The 17,763-nt window shown below is 43.8% G+C and overlaps 2 protein-coding genes across 3 annotated transcripts in view; one reads left to right on the top strand and one right to left on the bottom strand.

Annotated features, from left to right (window-relative positions):
* Nucleotides 1-258: 258 nt before the first annotated feature.
* RPLP1 (ribosomal protein lateral stalk subunit P1) lies at nucleotides 259-1,574 on the bottom strand. Its single transcript, XM_014891732.2, has 4 exons — nucleotides 1,356-1,574; nucleotides 1,177-1,251; nucleotides 953-1,070; nucleotides 259-380 (listed from the first exon to the last, which is right to left on the bottom strand). The coding sequence occupies exons 1-4, from the start codon at nucleotides 1,425-1,427 to the stop codon at nucleotides 301-303; spliced, it is 345 nt and encodes a 114-aa protein (XP_014747218.1). The 5' UTR covers nucleotides 1,428-1,574; the 3' UTR covers nucleotides 259-300.
* Nucleotides 1,575-9,374: 7,800 nt separating this feature from the next.
* The window catches only part of AGO2 (argonaute RISC catalytic component 2), a 55,908-nt gene continuing 47,519 nt past the window's right edge, over nucleotides 9,375-17,763 (top strand). For both annotated transcript variants that reach the window (XM_014891739.2, XM_014891737.2), the window contains exon 1: nucleotides 9,375-9,555. In XM_014891739.2, coding sequence (XP_014747225.1) covers nucleotides 9,525-9,555 — 31 coding nt within the window. In that variant the 5' untranslated portion in view covers nucleotides 9,375-9,524. The remainder of the gene's footprint in view (nucleotides 9,556-17,763) is intronic.

The following is a 17,763-nucleotide window of genomic DNA, read 5'->3' as shown; positions in this document are numbered from 1 at the left end:
CCAGCCTCAGCCCTGCTGCTGAACACGACCCCATCCTGCAGCTCCAGGCTGTCACCACTCGCCACGCTCACTGGGATTTTGTTCCCCTCTGTCCAGAGGCTGGGGGTGCCTTTAGGAGCCTTAACTGTTCTTGTGAAACACCCGAAGAAACTGAATTGTAAAGCCCCAGCTGAACACTCATAGCAGTTTCAGTGGTGCAGGTAACTTGGCCATCCTCCACCCTCTCCCCTTCACAAACATCCACCTGAGAGACAAGAGTACAAGCAGATCGTTCTTTATTATAGGCTGGTACAAAACTAATTAGTCAAAAAGACCAAAGCCCATGTCGTCATCAGATTCCTCTGATTCTTCCTTCTTTTCCTCTTCTTTCTTCTCTTCAGCTGGAAAATAAATGAGACAGGATTTATTTTCCAATTTATTAGCTCACAGAAGTCACATGTCACAAAAGGTGTCACATGCAATGCTAAGCAGTCCTAACAACCTAAGCCAGAAGCCTACAAATAGTGTTTGTAATATTAGCAAAGTGGTTTTGTGCCTTCAGAATTCATTTCTATCAAACCTGAAAAACTTCTAAGAGGAGATGCTGATGCTCTGTACGATCCTGATGACATACAGGAAGAGCAGCCTTAATTCTGAGCTAACACTAATCCTGTACACTGATTTCATATGCAACGCCAGCCTTTCTCGGGGAGGGCGTGCTTTGCTCGAGAACATTCATACACATGCTGCCTGGCAGAAACCACATGAAAACAGCTTCTGTAACTGGTGCTTGCAAAGCTGTGGCTGTCCCATCCCTGGAAGTGTTGGACAGGGCTCTGAACAGCCTGGTCTAGAGGACGGTGTCCCTGCCCACGGCGGACAGGGAAAGACCTTTAAGACCTCCCAACTCAAACCATTCCATGATCCACAGATCCCGGTTCCCGCGCCTCGGTCGGACACGGCCGCCACTTACCGGGGGCGGCTCCGCTGGCGGGCGCGGCACCACCCGCGGGAGCGGCGGCAGCCGGAGCCCCTCCACCGCCCGCTCCCACGTTACAGATCAGACTCCCGATGTCAATGTTCGCCAGCGCCTATGGAGAATGAGAAGCGGCAGCGAAGCCTCGTTAACACGGGCGGGAGATGCGGTGGAGAGCCCCACACGCCACCCCTGCCCGGCCCGCGGCCCCTCTCGCCCACCTTGGCGAAGAGCCCCGGCCAGAAAGGCTCCACGTTCACTCCGGCTGCCTTGATGAGCGCGTTGATCTTGTCCTCCTGCAACGAGACAGCGGCGCTCAGAGTCCGCCCGGCCCGGCCTGGCGCGGCCCCTCAGGCGGCCATGCCGCGCGGCCGCCGCCATCTTGTGCGGCCCCACTCACCGTCACGGTGACCTCGTCGTCGTGCAGGATGAGGGCGGAGTAGATGCAGGCGAGCTCGGAGACGGAAGCCATGGCGGGGCGCGGTGCTGGTCGCCGGGTAGTTCGGCCTTAGCTTCGTACGAAGGACACAGCACCTTGGGCCGCCGCGGAGCGAAAGGGGCGCGGTTCCGAAGAGCGGATTTATAAGGGCTGGTCACGTTACGTCACTCGTGACGTCACCCCCCGTGACCCGCCGCGCATGGCAGGTCCCGCACGCGCTCCTTTCCCCCTCCCCCCCCCCTCCCCCCCCCGTCCCCATCCCTTACCGCCCCCCCCCCGTCCCCATCCCTTACCGCCCTCACTGGAAAGAATTCATTCCTAAAAACCGAGAAAATGCCTAAATTATTAATTACCTAAAAATTAATTCCTGGCACTCGGTCCAGCCACTCTCCCAACACTGCCAGGCCCACCCGTGCCCCCACGTGCCACATGCCCATGGCTTTCGTATCCCTTCAGGTTTGCGGACTCCGCCACTGCCCTGGACAGCCCTGCCAGGCCTGGAAAACTCTGGTGAGCCGATTTTCCCAGGATCCAAACTAAACCTCCCGGGCAAAATTTGAGAGACCCAAGCCCTCCTCTCCCACAACTATTTCAGGTCTTACTGCCTCGCTGAAACATTAAATTTTCTGTATGTAATAAAATGCAAAGAAAAGGTGCACAATAAGCCCTTGGTACAGAGCTGTGTAGCCTAATTTTTTCCACCTGAACATGAGCAAGAACTTCTTTCTAGTGCAGTGACCAAGCACTGAACAGATTGCCCAGAGAGGGAGTGAAGTCTCCTTTCACTGGAGATATTCCAGCACTGTCTGGACACAATCCTGTGCCTGTGCTCTGGGACGGCCCTGCTGGAGCAGGGAGGTGGCACCAGGTGACCCCACTGTGGTCCCTTCCAACCTCACCTGTTCTGTGGTTCTGGGATTCTGTAATTCTGATGAGCCTAAGCAAAGTTCAGAGTTTTGCTCCAAAGGCATCATTGGATTGTGAAAAATAAATGCTGGGTTTTTTGTTGTTGTTTGTTTTGTTATGTTTTGGGTTCTTTATGTTTTGTTTTGTCTTGTTTTTGTGGGGTTTTTTGTTTGTTTGTTTGGGGTTTTTTGGTTTTTTTTGTTTGTTTGGTTTTTGGGTTTTTTTTGTTGTTTTGTTTTGTTTTTTGTTTTGTTTTGTTTTTTTTTTTGTCTCCTTGACAGATGTGCATTTGATGAGCCTCACCCCAGAGGCTGGGCAGATCATGGAACAGATTTCCCAGAAGCTGTGCTAGGGCACTCCTGGAGGACAGGGAGGTGATTTGGGACAGCCACAGCTCCATCAAGGTCAAGGCCTGCTTGATTAACCAACGGGCCTTGTATGATGGAGTGACCACATGGAGTGGGAAAGAGAAGGGCTACAGATGTCACCTGTCTGGACTTCAATAAAGCCTTTAACACAGTCCCACACAACATCCTTCTATCTAATTGGAGGGAGATGGATTTTGTGGATGGACTGTTTGGTGCATAAGGAATTGGCTGGATGGTCACATCCACAGTGCAGTGATCAACTCAATGTCCAGATGTAGATCAGTGATGTGTCCCTCAGGTCAGTTTGGCACCATTATGATTTAAAGTCTTCACCAAAGACATGAATAGGGGGGATCAGGTGCACCCTCAGCAGATTTGCTGATTACTCCAAGCTGAGTGTGTGGCTGACATGCCTGAGGGATGAGATTCCATCTGGGCTGGATGGGGCTCTGAACAACCTGATCTAGGTGAAGATATTCCTGTGCATTGTAGTGGGGCTGGGCTATCTGACCTTCAAAGGTCCCTTCCAATCCAAACCAAGTAAGTCAAACTATCAAAAATAAACATAAGCAAAATTATTCAAAAAATTGCAAAGAGCTTGAAAGCTTAGAATCCTAAAATGCGAATTTTCTATTACTAGGAAAGTGTAGCCAACAGCTGCTTTTGTTGTGTTCCTTTATAGAAATCTCAGGATTTATTAGACAATTGCAAGTAAAAACTGAGGTAGGCAAGAAGGGCTTTACCTGTATCCATCTTTTCTTAAGGATCAGTAACAACTGAGAATTTCACTAAACAAAGTGAAACACTACTCACTGCTAGAGATGATAAATGCATAGTGATGCAGTGAGTGTTTATCCCTATTAATGGGGTCACCAGCTCTTAATTTAAGCATTTATTTAAACTTCCTGTTCAAGGCACAGGGCAATTGTCTACATTTTTATACCTAAATCAAAGCAGCAAATAAATGCACCTTTTCAATATCCAGGAACCTCTCTCATTGCTGGGTGCTTGAGGATGGGATTTCACAGGCACTTGCATGACCCTGCCTTGTCTGTCCCTCACTCCAGGGCTGCCAAGGTCCCTTGTGCAAAAGCCCTCAGAGCTGTCCCAGTGGTCCATGAGATGATGATCTGACTGAAAAGTAGCAACAGAGAAATAAGATTCCTTTTCAATCAACTAAATTTGCAGATGTCACTGGCCTGTGAGATAAGTACTGGAAGTGTGCAAGCAATCAACAAAATTATAGGTTTAATAGATATGGTTTTGTATCAGTTCTGATATAACAGTCCTTGAGCTAAAAATTATTAGAAATGCTGATGGGTTGTTAAAAAATAAAATATGAAGACCTAAAATTTAAATGTGACATTTACATAAGCTTAGGCTTTGGTTGGCAAAGATGTTAATTAAATGAGATTTCCCTGCATCCTTGCTTCATGGCTGTCTTGTTGCATCTATTGAGTGATACTGATAAAGCTGCTCTGTAGGAGCCCAGAATAAAGTTCTGATGAGAACATATCCCTGTGTAAAAGAAAGCCAAAAACCAAAAGAAACTCGAGTTTTGCTGCTTCCTAAGCTTTTGGAAAAAGCATTTTAGGTATCTGATCAGGATTGCTGGTTAATAAAACTTCATTAATAAACCTGGTTAATAAAGCAGACCAAAGGTTTAGAAATTTGCAGCGGTGTGTGCTTTTCACCTCTGATCTTGTAACTGTCTGTACTTTTACTGTCTAACACATAGCTATCCTTTTGGAGAAAAAGTCTCTGTCCTGGATGAATCTACAGCAAACAGATGGAAAAAAAAAGAAAAACAACAAACCCCCTTACATTCTTCCGTGTATTCTGCTATTCCAGGGTAGTGAGTTATTTCCAGGCTGGTGAGTTTAGGATGATGATACAGCTGTGTACTAGCAAGCTGTCACAGGATCACACAGGGCTGTCTTCAAAAACAAGAAACTTGGCTATGGAACTTCCCTGAGGTGGATATTTTACACTTGGAGGATGGATGGTGAAGAGCAGAGGTAGAGATCTGGCTGGATGTGCATTGCCAAGGAAGATGAAAACATCAGCAAGATCTGTCATGATGGTGCACAAAGCAGTGAGCCCTGAGCTCCTCATCCTGAATCAGCTGTGTGAACACTACAGAGTTCATGCCCGAGCTAGAACATGACCAAGGCCACTGGTGCTCATCCAAGTGGCCAAAGACTCATGAAGCCTTTACCAAGGAAACTTGATCGTTCCTTTCTCTTTCTTTGTCCTTTCTTAACGGTTTTGTTGCTGTTTATAACCTTCCTGAGGTGATTCTTCTCTCCTTGAGCCGCCTCTCTCCAGCTCTCAAGGCTGCAGTTTCTCAGTGACCAAAGTGTGGCCAGCAGGACTAGGGCAGTGATTGTCCCCCTGTACTCAGCACTGGTGAGGCCACACCTCGAGTCCTGTGTTCAGATTTGGATCCTTTACTTCAAGAAGGGCACTGGAGCCTGTCTGAAGAAAAGGAACAAAGCTGGGGAAGGAGCTACCTGACAGGAGGCTGAAGCCAGGTTGGGGTCAGTCTCTTCTCCCAGGTAATAAGTGCTAAGATAAGAGGAAATGGCCTCAAGTCGTGCTCAGGGAAGCTTATATTCACTATTAAAAAAAATTTCTGCATGGAAAGGATGATCAAGCATTGGAACAGGCTGTCCAGGGACAGGAGTGAGCCAACAGCCTTAGAGGTGTTTAAAAGATGTAGATGTGGCACTTACAGACATGTTTTTTTCTTGGTGAACACTCTCATATACAGTATTTGCTTCTTTTACCTTCTTTTTGGAAAGTCCTTTTTGTTCCTAGTTGGGTTTTTTGTTTTTATTTTTTTCCCCTTGTAACCAGATCATTACAATGAAGAACAAAACTCTGGTCTGTCTTAAAGCTGTAATAACCACAGTGTGTAACACATCCCCAGTAGGTGGTGCTGCATCTTTTCCATCAAGTTGAATTGTTGCACTGTTGGCCCTGATCACCTGGAAAAGTTGTCTTTTTGAGTGAACTGAAATTAGTAATCTAATTACAATTAGTTGTTTTGATTTTTTTTGTTTTTGTTTTTGCTTTTTTTAAAATAAATTATTATTGCAATTCATTTGACAAAATAAATCAAATGCAGCTTTGCAGCTGGGTAGTTGGGACAGTTATCTGATTATAGAAAGACAAAAATTAGGTTTTGGTCCCTCCACCATGGATTAATTGTCGTTAAATATTTAATTGTTAAAATAACAAACAATTCCTGAGCAGAAACAGAACCCTCAAAGTCTTTGCAAAATGTGAACACATTAGGACATAGAGCCATGGACTTCATCGCTTTGGTTCTGATTTTAAATTCTTATGTAAAGCAGAATGGAGAATATGTGACAGGTCTAATGCATGTACTCAAGGATAACATCTTAAAACTTAGGCCAGTTGAGAGATGGCAAATATAGGCCTAAATCCTCTCCAAGTCAGGAGTAAAATTTACATCTTTCATCTCTGAGCAAAAATCTTTGCTGTTGTATCACTGTAAGCAATGACTGCCAGACATGTATAAACCCTGCGGTTTTAAAATTAATTCCATTTAAAATGGGAATGGTTGTTTCTTAGGGAGATCAGTATATGTTTTCTCATCAAAAGAAAAGCTGTCCTATTTGTATAGAAAATATTTTCCCTAGATTGCTGCTGCTGCTATAAATGATTTTCAAACGCTGGTCCTAAATACCATCTTTGCATCCAGAATTATTTGAACATGCTTTTTTCCAAAATTAATAATTTCTTCTGTGACAGATGTCAGTTGTGGGAAATGTCATCTTGAAATCCAGCAGTTAAGACAGGTATTGTGCCCAACAGTCGCTCTTTTTTTTTCCCTTTAGAAAAACCTAATTTTAAGTGTTTAAGCAGCTGTTATTATACTACCATATAATTGTTAATACAGCATATAAAGACCATGCATAAAAGAATGCTGTTACAGAGCTTTCAAACCTCTCAGAACAAACCTTTTGAAGAACTGAGGCCTTTTTTTGGGTGAAATCGCCCAGTAAGACATAATTAGGTTTCACTGTGCTCCAAAACAGCAGTTGTCAGTGACAGAAAGCATTGAAAATAAAGCAAGTGACATGGCCCAAAATGAGCTCCAAAAGGAACTCTCTTTCCTCAGATGCACAGAAATGCTGCTGGAAGTGCTCAGTACCATGAAAATATACCTGAGGAACAGCAGCACTTCCACATGGGAAAACTGTGCTTAAATAAAACAATTTAATTTATTATTCAGCTGACTCTGCAGTTCTACAGTCTGGTATAAACAGTGAAAAATGCTTTGGCTTATTAAGTGCTAAATCCAGAGAAACCAGCTTTAAATTAGTACAAGAATGTTGCACTCTAGGATGTTTGAGGCATTAACCGATCTCTGTTTTTCAAGGAACTTTTGAAATCAATTGCAGAGCATCCTGTTGAGCAAGTGAGAAGTGTGGGATGAGTGTTTAGTATTTTGTAAAACCTCCTCTTATATTTCACCTGTCTTCTGATGCATGTTAGCTTGTAATTTTCAAACTGCTACCACAGTGGATTTGTAGCTTCAGTATAAGTCAGTGCTGATAGCCAGGATGACCAAATTAGTCCAATGAACATTTCCAGAAAGTTGTAAGTGTATTTTATGCCCTTTTCTTTCTTAAATGCAGGTCTAACAGGCACAATAGCATGCCTAATCTTAGAGGAAGTTACATTACATTCCTAATCAGGTTGAAGAGTTTGGTTTAAATGCAGCATCAAAAATTCAATGTTGATACAGAAACAGCATGTTTTCCTCCTGCCACCTCAGCAGAAAGGCCAAATGTGCCTCAAATAATTCTCTTTGGCTCTTGTTTTGGGGGATTTTTTCCCCATCCATCCTTCTTTTTCAGTGTCTAGTAAGGTTATATAGCATAAACCAGAAATTATTGGTGGTTGTGCAAAAATGTTACCCAGCTCCTCACAGGGAGGAAAACAGCAACCCCTTTGGCAGCTCCTTTGTTTATCTTTTTGCTAGAGCTGCTTGGCTTTACTTTAAAACTAAAGTTGACCCATAATTTTGTCCTTTATTTGTTTATAGTTACGGGTAAATCTTTACTTTCTAGCAATTTGAGAAGCCTGGAATGGAGACAAATCCAAAATCACTCCAGTGGAAACTCTAGTGGTGACAATGGTTTCAGGAACAGTTCACTTGAAGTGAAAGCTGAGCTGTTAACAGCAGCCCTTGAATATCTGCAAGTATGACCCAAAGGGAAGAGTAAATACTTTGGAACAGTGACATGCTTCTGTATCACTTGAAATATGAACTGATGAAGAAAGATATTAACTGGCTTGATGAACACTATGTTTACCTTGCTCTTTGGCAGATAATACTTGGTGAAGGAATTCAGTTGACTTTGACAAGGCTCGACTGTTCTGGGTTGAAAACTGCATGAATTTTTTAAAGGCTTCCACATCAACATGAAGGAGGTGATTGAAAGTAGAGATCATGGCTGTGCAAAGGGATCCACTGTGCTCCCTCCAGTGGAAGTGAGCGTCATTAACTTGCTTTTTGCCTCCTTAGCAGGTTTATTTTTCCTATTTTCTTTTTAAAGGAAGAGGTACTAATTAGGTGACTGCAAAAGGATGAGAGTTCCTGCAGGAATTATCATCTCTGATGTGGAATCACAGAATTGTTTAAGTTGGAAAATACATGTAAGATCATCAAGGCTAACTATTAACCCAGCACTGCCAAACCCATCACTAACCCATGTCCCCACATGCCACATTCGTGACTTTTAAATCCCTCCAGGGATATCTCCAGGGTCTCAGTGCATCATACTGATCAGTATTGTCCCTCTTTCATATAATTTCTGGTTTGTTTTACATAAGTACACCAGACATTATCTGGTTGTATTAAATTTTACATGTGTACAGTACCTGACATTATCTGGTTGACAAGGACAATAAAGCAACCACATCACAGCTGGGTTTCACAGATATGACTAAAAGTGGATGTGGGAATCCATGAGGTAACTGAGCTGAGGTTTTCACAGCAACAGGAGGAATAAAAGAATATAAACAAACAAATCCAAATTTAATTCAAGATCCAGCAGTATGTGTAATACTGATATAAATCCAGCATACCTTTCAAGCATGTAACAGGGAGAGGTAGTGGAGAGAGTGCTGGAGGCACACAGTAATTTCCCAAGGTCTCACTGAAAGCCACAGGATGACAGGACATAGTCTTAAACTGCGCCAGGGGAGGTTTAGGCTGGACATTAGGAGGAGTTTCTTCACAGCAAGGGTGATTAAACACTGGAATGGGTTGCCCAGGGTGGTGGTGGAGTCACCGTCCCCGGAGGTGTTTAAGAAAAGACTGGACATGTCACTCCGTGCTCTGGTCCGGTTGACGTGGTGACTGATGTCAGGTCACAGGCTGGACTCGGTGATCTGCGAGGACTTTTCCAAGCTGACACATTCAGTGACTACGCGGTCGGAGCTCCGCGGGGCTGCAGACGGGGAGCGGGGCCCCTCAGCGCCGCCGATCCCTGTCCTGCAGCCGCGGCCGTTCCCGCCCGCCCGGGCCGGAGGGCGGAGCGCCCCTTCCCCGTGACCCCGCGGCTCCTCCTCCTCCCCTCCCCGCTCCTCAGTGCCGACGAGTAACCTGGATTCCCGGCCCTCCTCCTCCTCCCTCTTTCTTTTCTTTTCTTTTTTTTCTTTTTTTTTTTTTTCTCCTCTCCCCTTTTCTTTTCCTCCCCCCTCCCCTCCCCTTCCTCCTCCCCTTCCCCCGACAGCGTAGCCGGGGCTTGGGCTCGCTCCCTCCCCCGTGCCCTCCCCTGGAGCCGCCGCCGCCTCCGCCGCCGCACACGGAGACATGTACCCGGGAGCCCCCTCCGCCGGACCCGGTGAGCTTTCGCCCGGGTTTGTTTCCCTCCTCCGCTTCCCCCGGAGCGGCTTTCCCGGTCCGTGTCCCTGGGGAGCCCCGGGAGCGCCTCGCCCCCCCCCGCGGCTCGGGCCTGGCTGGAGCGGCGGCCGCGCTGGCCGGGGGAGGAAGGAGGGTCAGGGCGCCGCCGCCACCCCGCGCAGGGCCGCGTGTCCGGAGGCCCCTCTGAGGGGAGGGTCGCCTTCCCTGCCCCGCTCCCCCCTCCCTCTGCCGAGCCCTGAGGCCGGTGCAGCTCCCGCTGCGGACCGGGGTCTCCATTTCCTCCCTCCCGGCTCCATCCCGGGATTCCCGGCTGGCCGCGTGTTCGTCAGCGGCCGCGCTGCGATAGTTGTGCCGTGGAGGTGCGGGTGGAGCGCCCGCATGTCGGGAGGGCTGGGAGAGCTGAGGGGAAGCGTTCGGTGTCCTCAGCCTCGCTCTGTCCCTTGGGCAAATCTGGGAGCACAGTAAACGTGGGCGTGATGCAAAGAAAACTCTCTTAGGGACGCTTAATATCACTTTGGGGAAATACAGGTTAATGCTGTGCGAGTTTGTGCAGTTCATGTGAGACAATGTTTTTTTTCCTTTTTAGTGTTAGGCTGTTTCTGTGGTGAGAATTCTTATGTAGAAGCAACAGTGTTTGGTTGACGGGCACCTAGTTTTCTTCTAGAAAAGTTTCAAAATAAATGGAACTGTATTTAATGCCACTGTTATCAATGGTTTTGCGTAAAATGTCTTTTCTTAGAGGGATAATCTAGCAAAGACTGGTACAGGGAAATACAGAACCTGTAACTTAAGATCTTTTACTGCTCCTCTTACAGATGCTTCTGTAGAAACATTTATATCTTAGGATCCACAGTTAGGTGCTGGCATCTCTTTTTTTTTCACTGTTTTTTTTTTCCCTCTGACTTGGTTCTCTTGAAGGGGCAATAATCAAGAAAGACAATCAGGATGATTATTTTCCTCTTGAAGTGCAGCTCCTCTGTTTTTACTTCCTCACCGGGCTCTTGCTAGCACAGCTGGCAGACAGGTCTCTACAGCTCTGTGTGTTCAGACCGATGTTGAGGATCTTGTTTTCATGTGAAACATCATTTGCACATTTCAGTACCAATACCAGTGTAGAACTATAGATGTAATCCTTTGGTGGTTTTTGGTGTCGGGATCTCTTGCTCTGGCACAGGTACACTTTGAGTTTACAGGTGCTCGTGGTGCCTCACATCGGGCTGTTGCTATGTTCACCTCCTGGTGATAGATCTTGTTCGAAATTGTGCTTAAGGAGACAGATAATTAAAAATATTACCAGCATATGGGCTGAGAGTAGTTTCACGTATGGGAGTCTCTTTATCTTTATTTACTCTCTATCCAATCCTGTCACTTTCCCTTTCACTTGGAATGATCTCCCAGCTGGTGGCTGCTGTTTGCCATCAGGGACCCACATTCGCTGTGAAGGAATGTTTTCCCCTTCCTGGAGCAACAAGCTCAACCTCGGGCTGCTGACACCGCTGTACTTTCACCGGGTTCTAGGTGCCTGTGTGTTGTCCCTGGTGCATGTCTCGGGCTCCTGCTGTTCTGCTGCCTCCAGCCAAGCTCATCTTGTGTCTTGTTTACTTCCGAGTTTATCAGTGTGGCTCAGCCCTTTCCCCTGCGCGGCTCTGGGCAGTGGCCGTGTCTGTGCCGGGGCAGGAGCTGCGAGTTCTTCTCCACATGGTGAGCGAGGCTTTGCTTCCTTCCTGTGAAATCATCCACAGACAGCCTCAGTGGCTTCTGGCAGCCCAGGCAGCTTCCTGCTCCACTCCACACACAAGGCAGGGCATCTTGGAGGTTTTTCTTAGCATTTGGCTGTTTTGTGAACCAGCCTGGAAGCAGGGACTGCAAAGTCCCCTGCTGCATGTTAATCTGAAAACTACAAAACCACCGTGTGTGAAATGCTGCTCGGAGGAGAGAGCAGAAGTGTGGTTTACAGCCCCTCAACGAGCCAGAGCTGCTGTGAACACATGAGAGCTGCAGCCTCTCCAGGTCTGTCAGCACATCCTTGACACCAAGGAAAGGCTCCATTCATCTCTGCTCTATCCGGACCCTGCGATGCACAGGGGCTGCTTTGCTCTCCCAGCTCCCATTGCCACACTGCGCTCTGCAGCCAGGCCAGTCTGAGGCTGCCCCTGGTGCTGGCCTCCTGCCAGAGGAACCGCTCGATTTGCCATAGGGTTTGCTATTTTAGTCTTAATTCTCTTTCTGGAAACAGTATCAAGCAAGTTAGGAGGCCATATCTGACTGATTTCAAGAAATTGCTGCTGAACGCGGAAAGTTTGTTCAAACATTCTGTTATGTCAGGACTAAGATGGGTTTTTATACATGAAGGGGTTGTCATGAAATCACGGTTTCCATAATTACGAAATTAATGATCCCTTTTTGCTTTGTCTCAAATACTGAGTTCTTGACTTAGTGTTGAATTTGCTGTGACACTCTGTCCATACCCTTTTTTTTTTTTTTTTTTTTTTTTAGCTTCAGGGAAGTGTGAAAAGTAAAAAATCTGAAAATCTGAGGGGGAATTCATTTTTAAAGAAAAAGCTTGATACTGCTACTTTTTGGTATACCTTTTTTCAGGAGGAAGAAAAATGTCAGAGTGACATAATAAAAGTACTGTCGTTCAGTTAAAAGACTTGATTAAAAACTGCATAAACTTCTGGAACTTGCACTTCTCAGTCTTAATGTATTTATTAATTCTAAACTTTGCATACCACAGATTTATTTTATTCTTTGAAAAGGTATTTAGTTTTCCCTGATCTTGAAGGTCCTAATTTATTGTTGAAGCAGCAGTTGTCTGAGAAAATGTGAAGTTGATTATAGTTTTGCATGTGAAGTTGCATCTTTTTTCTTTAGCACAAAAAACAACTTCATTAAATTAGTAGAGCTAAAGTTATTTTCTTGTAATTTAGTTTTAAGTTACCCTTTAAATTGTGAATAGACTGTTGAAACTTGTAAGTCTACTTTGGTTTCCAGTGCATGTACTTGTTTTTATCTTTCATATATTTTCTTGAAGATTTTGGATGTTGATTCTCTTCGGGAGTCTTCAATATTAAAATGTGGTGCAGAGAAGGGTGTGCTCATATCTTAACTGGGGGAGTAGAAATGACAATATCTTCATCTGGTGGAATGTAATGCACCAGTGTCCTCTTAGCTTGTGTTTCAGTGGCAGCAAGAGCTCCCCTGTACCTCCTGTTAAAGGTCTGCCTTTCTCTTCTTAAAAAAGCTTTTTCTGTTCTCTTGGGGGTGGATGTGGACCTGGTCTTACTCTGCTGCTGGTATCACAGAGTCATCCAGTTCCTTTGGCTTAATTCTAGACCTTAAATTAATGCTGAAACTCCTTGTAAGCTGCCACACAAAGAGGAGAGAATGAAAACTTCATATACAGTCTCAGCTCTCTTAATTTTTGCTAAAATTGAAATTGCATTTGACATGGTTACAGCCTACAAAACACAGCATGATTTTTTCAAATATGTTGTTGTCATGACCAATATATTTTCCTAAGGAAAGAAAAATTCTGTATTATAATGTTGCCTCAGGTAACTGTGTTGTCTTCAGGTGGCTTAAAGATGAGGTGGTTTGGTGGAAAGATAATTGGTGGTGTCAGATGTGTCACCAAACTTTCTCCATTCCTTGGTGAAGTGAACTATGCTATTTTCTATTGAAAAGTGAAACATCTTTTTTTAGCAGTGATTCTCTTGCTGATTCTGTGGTTACATGGGATTTTGTGCACTTACTTTTACTTCACCTTTTTCATTTTTGCAGAATTGTTGTGTGCTCCTATGTACTTAGTGGTGGATTGGAATGTACAGAAGCAGTGCAGAGGAACACCCAAACCTTCCTGACTTCCAGGAAAGTTCTTTTTTTCACAATTTGTAGCCTTTCCTTCACTGCTATCACCACCAGTCTACCTCTCTTTCACAGCAGGGTGGAAAAGGCATTTAAATGCTTTAACTCAGTAAAAGAAAATGCCTTAGATGATCATCTGATATTCTTGTAGCCCTTAGAACTGTATAGGAGGGAAAGATTTTTCCATTTCAGAAACCAGCCCTTCTGAACACTTCTGGCCTTCCAGAAGTTGCAGGGATCAGCTGATGAACACAGTAAATTTCTGCTAAATTGGCTTTGCAAACACAGATAGTTTTAATTAATTAGGAACTTTACATGCCTGATGAAAGTCCTGTTCATGTTGGCTGAGCCTGTCCTGATGACAGCTTCACAGAACTTGTAAGGCCTGTCAAAATCTTCGTGTTTTGCTTCCCTCACTTCATGTTTAAGTAAAATACTTGGTCCTGTTCTTTTAGTGATGAAGTTTCTAATACTCAGCCTAACAGAAATTATTGCTAAATCTCTAAATGAAGAAAAGTCAGCCTCCAGTATCTTATTTTTGGTAAGTTATGAACTAGAGAAAAAAAAACTGGTGGAAAATATTACGTAGTTCTAGCTGTAGTGGCTGTGGGTAGAGATCTGTTCCATGCATTGTCCAATTAATTTGTTTCAGTATCTTGCATCCTCTCTGATGTACTCACAAAGCAGCCCACTAGAATGTAAAACATCTCTTATCCTATTGAGTGGGGAAGCACAGCCCTTTGAATTCAGTGCAAAGGGATTTTTGGTTGGGTTTTTTTCCCCCCACTAATAGTGTAACGCACAAATTTCAACTTAAAAATTTCATTGTACTTTCTATACTGCAGAAATTGGGAATAGACAGACGTGGATAATATCAACCCCAGGTAGACTGAATTTGTGTAGTGTCTCATGTTTTATCCCAGAGCTGTAATTTCTGAGTCCCTTTGGTAGCCATTTCTGAGAAGTTGTGCTTTGAAGAGACTTTCTAGTACTGTCCAGGAAATGGAGTTTTTTAAAAATCCTTGAGACTGAGGTGATGCCTGTATTTTTATATACTCAGGTCTGTTTTAATCAGTGGTGTCTTTTAGTCTGTTTAGTGATCACCACAGATTAATGCAATTCATTTTAACATCTCTATTTTAATTGTTTTGCTTTTATTGTTCTCTCTTCAGAACAGTGTTTGGTCCTTCGAAATAAAAAGGTTTCGTGTGAGCATTATTTAATCTGTTTCTGTACTCTGTCTTTGCATTTCATGTTAAGCAAAGTTACTTCTGCTAAATACCCTGCTTTATAGCTGTGCTGCAGCTGTGAAGCCACGTGGTACCTGGTGCCCAGACTTTCTAGGAAGCAAAGTTTTGCTTGGGTTTTTTTTTTTCACTGTCTGACTTCACAAAACTAGACAGAGCCAAGGTGGAAGCAAAGCATTTATTTGATGGGAAAGTACTGTGGATCCTGGCATAATCAAGTCAGTCCAAAGCTTGCTTCAAGGTTTTTCTTTTAAATTGGGTGCTCATTGAGCTGTCCACAGTGCTACCAAATTTTGTTACTATTTGGGTCATGAAAGGGATTTTTGTATTTTTTTAATCACAGGTGTAGTAAGAGTAATTTTTTCTCTCCTATTGTAATTTGTTTGTCCTGTTCTATTTTTTGTAGTGCTGCTCAGTTGTGTTCTGTCTTGTTGTATGGAGTTTATTGCTACCTGCAGTGAAGTTATGGAGACCAGGTCCCAATATTAATAAGTCTGCAGTCATGAAGTCTGTTTTTGTGAGAAGCATTAAAATATTTAACTTTTCAGAGATGCAGAATAAAATCCGAGTTTTCATTTTTCTGAGAAATAAATTAATCTCAGCATATTATCTTGGGAATCTTGAAAATACACTTCTGAAACGTACGTGTATCAAGTGATATTTATGATTTTGTATATAGTCTATGAAAAAAGTTCTGTGGCCACTGAGGATCTGCCTCGGCAGTATTGGACACAGTGGGTGGCTTTGTTTGAGCTGCTCATGTCAGTATTGCAACTTTTTGTCTCAGTGATGCTTTTTTTATGTTCCTGGTTTAGTCATGAAATTTACACAAGAGCTTATTAATGTGAGAAAATAATGAAATTTAAATTTTAATTTAGTAGTAGGAAGTGTGTGTGGATGTGCTAATTTAGATTTATTTTAAATAAGCCAATTTTAGAAGAATTCCCAAGAGTGGAGGTTTCACCGGCTTAGCTAGATCAATCAAAAAATTGTTTGAAGTTAAACCTGTCATGTAGATGTATAAAGCTTTAAAACATAATTATTACTGAGGCCTCATTATATACCTTCTGAAACTTGTTTAGCAAGTGTTTGCTATTAAAGGACAGGCGTCTGTTCATACAGAGGGTGAATTCCTGTCTAAATGTTGCTGTGTTCTTTACTTTGATAATGAACTTATTTCATTGTCCTTTCGTACAGCTTGTGGTTTGCACTGAATGTTCCCTTTCTACTGGTTTTTGTGGGCTTCTTCAATCAATTTCTCTGTTGGTTGTACACTCTTACCCTATCGTACTCCTCCATAATCTCTGAAATCCTGGTGGAGGACGAGGCGTTGGGAGAGCAGGGGTTTCTCTTCTTTGTGGTTTTCAACTGCCAGTGAAACCTAAGGTTTCTCGAACAATGCTACTTGTCGACTTCATTTCTGCTGGCTTACATATTTCTATTGTGAAGTCTACTGAGAGACATAGATTTAAAAAGAAAACCCGAAAAACCACCAACCCTCCAAACCACAAGCAAAACAAAAATAAAATAGAGAAGAAATCCAGGTTCGTGTAGAAATGACAGTACAGAGGAATTAATTTCTCGGTGAACCAGTGCATTTCATTTTGGGAAAAGCTTCAGTGTTTAATGAGGGAATGCTTAGGAATAACTCATAGGGATTCAGAATATTTGCATAAGGGTGTGTTGTTTAAAAAGTCAGAACTTTTTTCAGAACGAGGAAACTTCCTGCCAGGGCAAGGAAATTAAGCTTTGTTTTGTGGGTCTCATTGTGTGATAAGAATATAGTGGTGGGTTTTTTCCTAACTGTTTTGCTTGCAAATTCACTGTAATGTCAAATTTCAGGGAGGCCTCTCTGTAGCAAACTTTTATGTGACTTTTTTTAACCTTTCGTAGCTGAGTTTTAGTTTGTGTCAAGTAATATGAGAACATCAGTTGCTTACAAGAAGCAGGTGGAGGAAAAAACCCTGAGGTGTAATGGAAAAAAATTCTGGTAGGGGACTTCTGCTGCCAGCCTACACTCTGTAATATCTCAGTTATTCCACTATTGGGAACCTGCATTTTGCCTTCTTTGCAGTGATGCTGAAAACCACAGCCCTATCTCTGGAAACCGCAGGAGATACTACTGCTTGTTGAAGATGCTGCTGCAGCTGCTTTCACTATCTGAAATGATAAAATAAAGCATAACCTCAGCTCTTTAACTGGGAATTTTTCTATTCTGAACTAAACCACGGGAGTGTTCATGTAGATTAATCCAGTGTGGGTATGGGAAAAGATTTTTTTTTTCACAAGGAAGACATGACTACCTCTGAGTTACAGCTCTACAGCTGAGTTTTGTATGTTAAAAAGTTTCTATGAATGAAGACAACTTAATTTTTATTTTCCTATTTTGCACAAAAACACTGCCAGCCAAAATCTGTGTGGGTATGAAATGTGCTTGGAAGGTACAACTCAAAGCAGAACCATTCCAGCTTCTTTCTTTACTTAGCTGAGGACAAATCGCTTCTGTGTTTCATTAAGTTGTGCACAATGTGAATCCCACAGAGAACATGGATCTGGGGCCTCTGTGGCACCAGTTCCCAGCTGGTGAGGCACAGCACATGGAAAACCATGCCAGTGGCTATGGAATAGAGCCCGAGCCATTGGAAGTCGTTAATTCAGTGGTGCTGGTGTGCATGTGGGCACTGATGGCTCTAAAAATGCAGGAGAGGCATTTTTAGATTTTACTATCATGGGGTGTGATAGTAGGGGAAGGGAGAAGTGTTGGGGGAGCAGCACTGCTGAGAACTCCAACTGTGGTTCAGGGGATTTAATCTACCCAGCATCCACTCGTGGGCCAGTTCTCACTGTTTCTGAGGAAGAAAAAAAAAAATCTCTGAAAGCCTGAAATGTGGAGGTAATGGAGTGTCAGGGTGAGCTGTACAGTCTCATGGTGTTGTGTGATGGCAGCTGGTGTGTGCAGAAGGTGTTGAAGTACCTAATGGTGGGGCTGGGGCTGTGCACCCCTCACTGAGCTCAGCTCTGCACCTGGCAGCAGCTGCATTGACTGTGGCTCCTGGGGACTGAATGGAATGGCT

This window comes from Sturnus vulgaris, chromosome 1 (assembly GCF_052056855.1).
Source record: "Sturnus vulgaris isolate bStuVul1 chromosome 1, bStuVul1.hap1, whole genome shotgun sequence".
Taxonomy (NCBI): Eukaryota; Metazoa; Chordata; class Aves; order Passeriformes; family Sturnidae; genus Sturnus; species Sturnus vulgaris.
The sequence above is the reverse complement of the archived record's forward strand: the minus strand, read 5'-3'. Positions and strand labels throughout refer to the sequence as shown.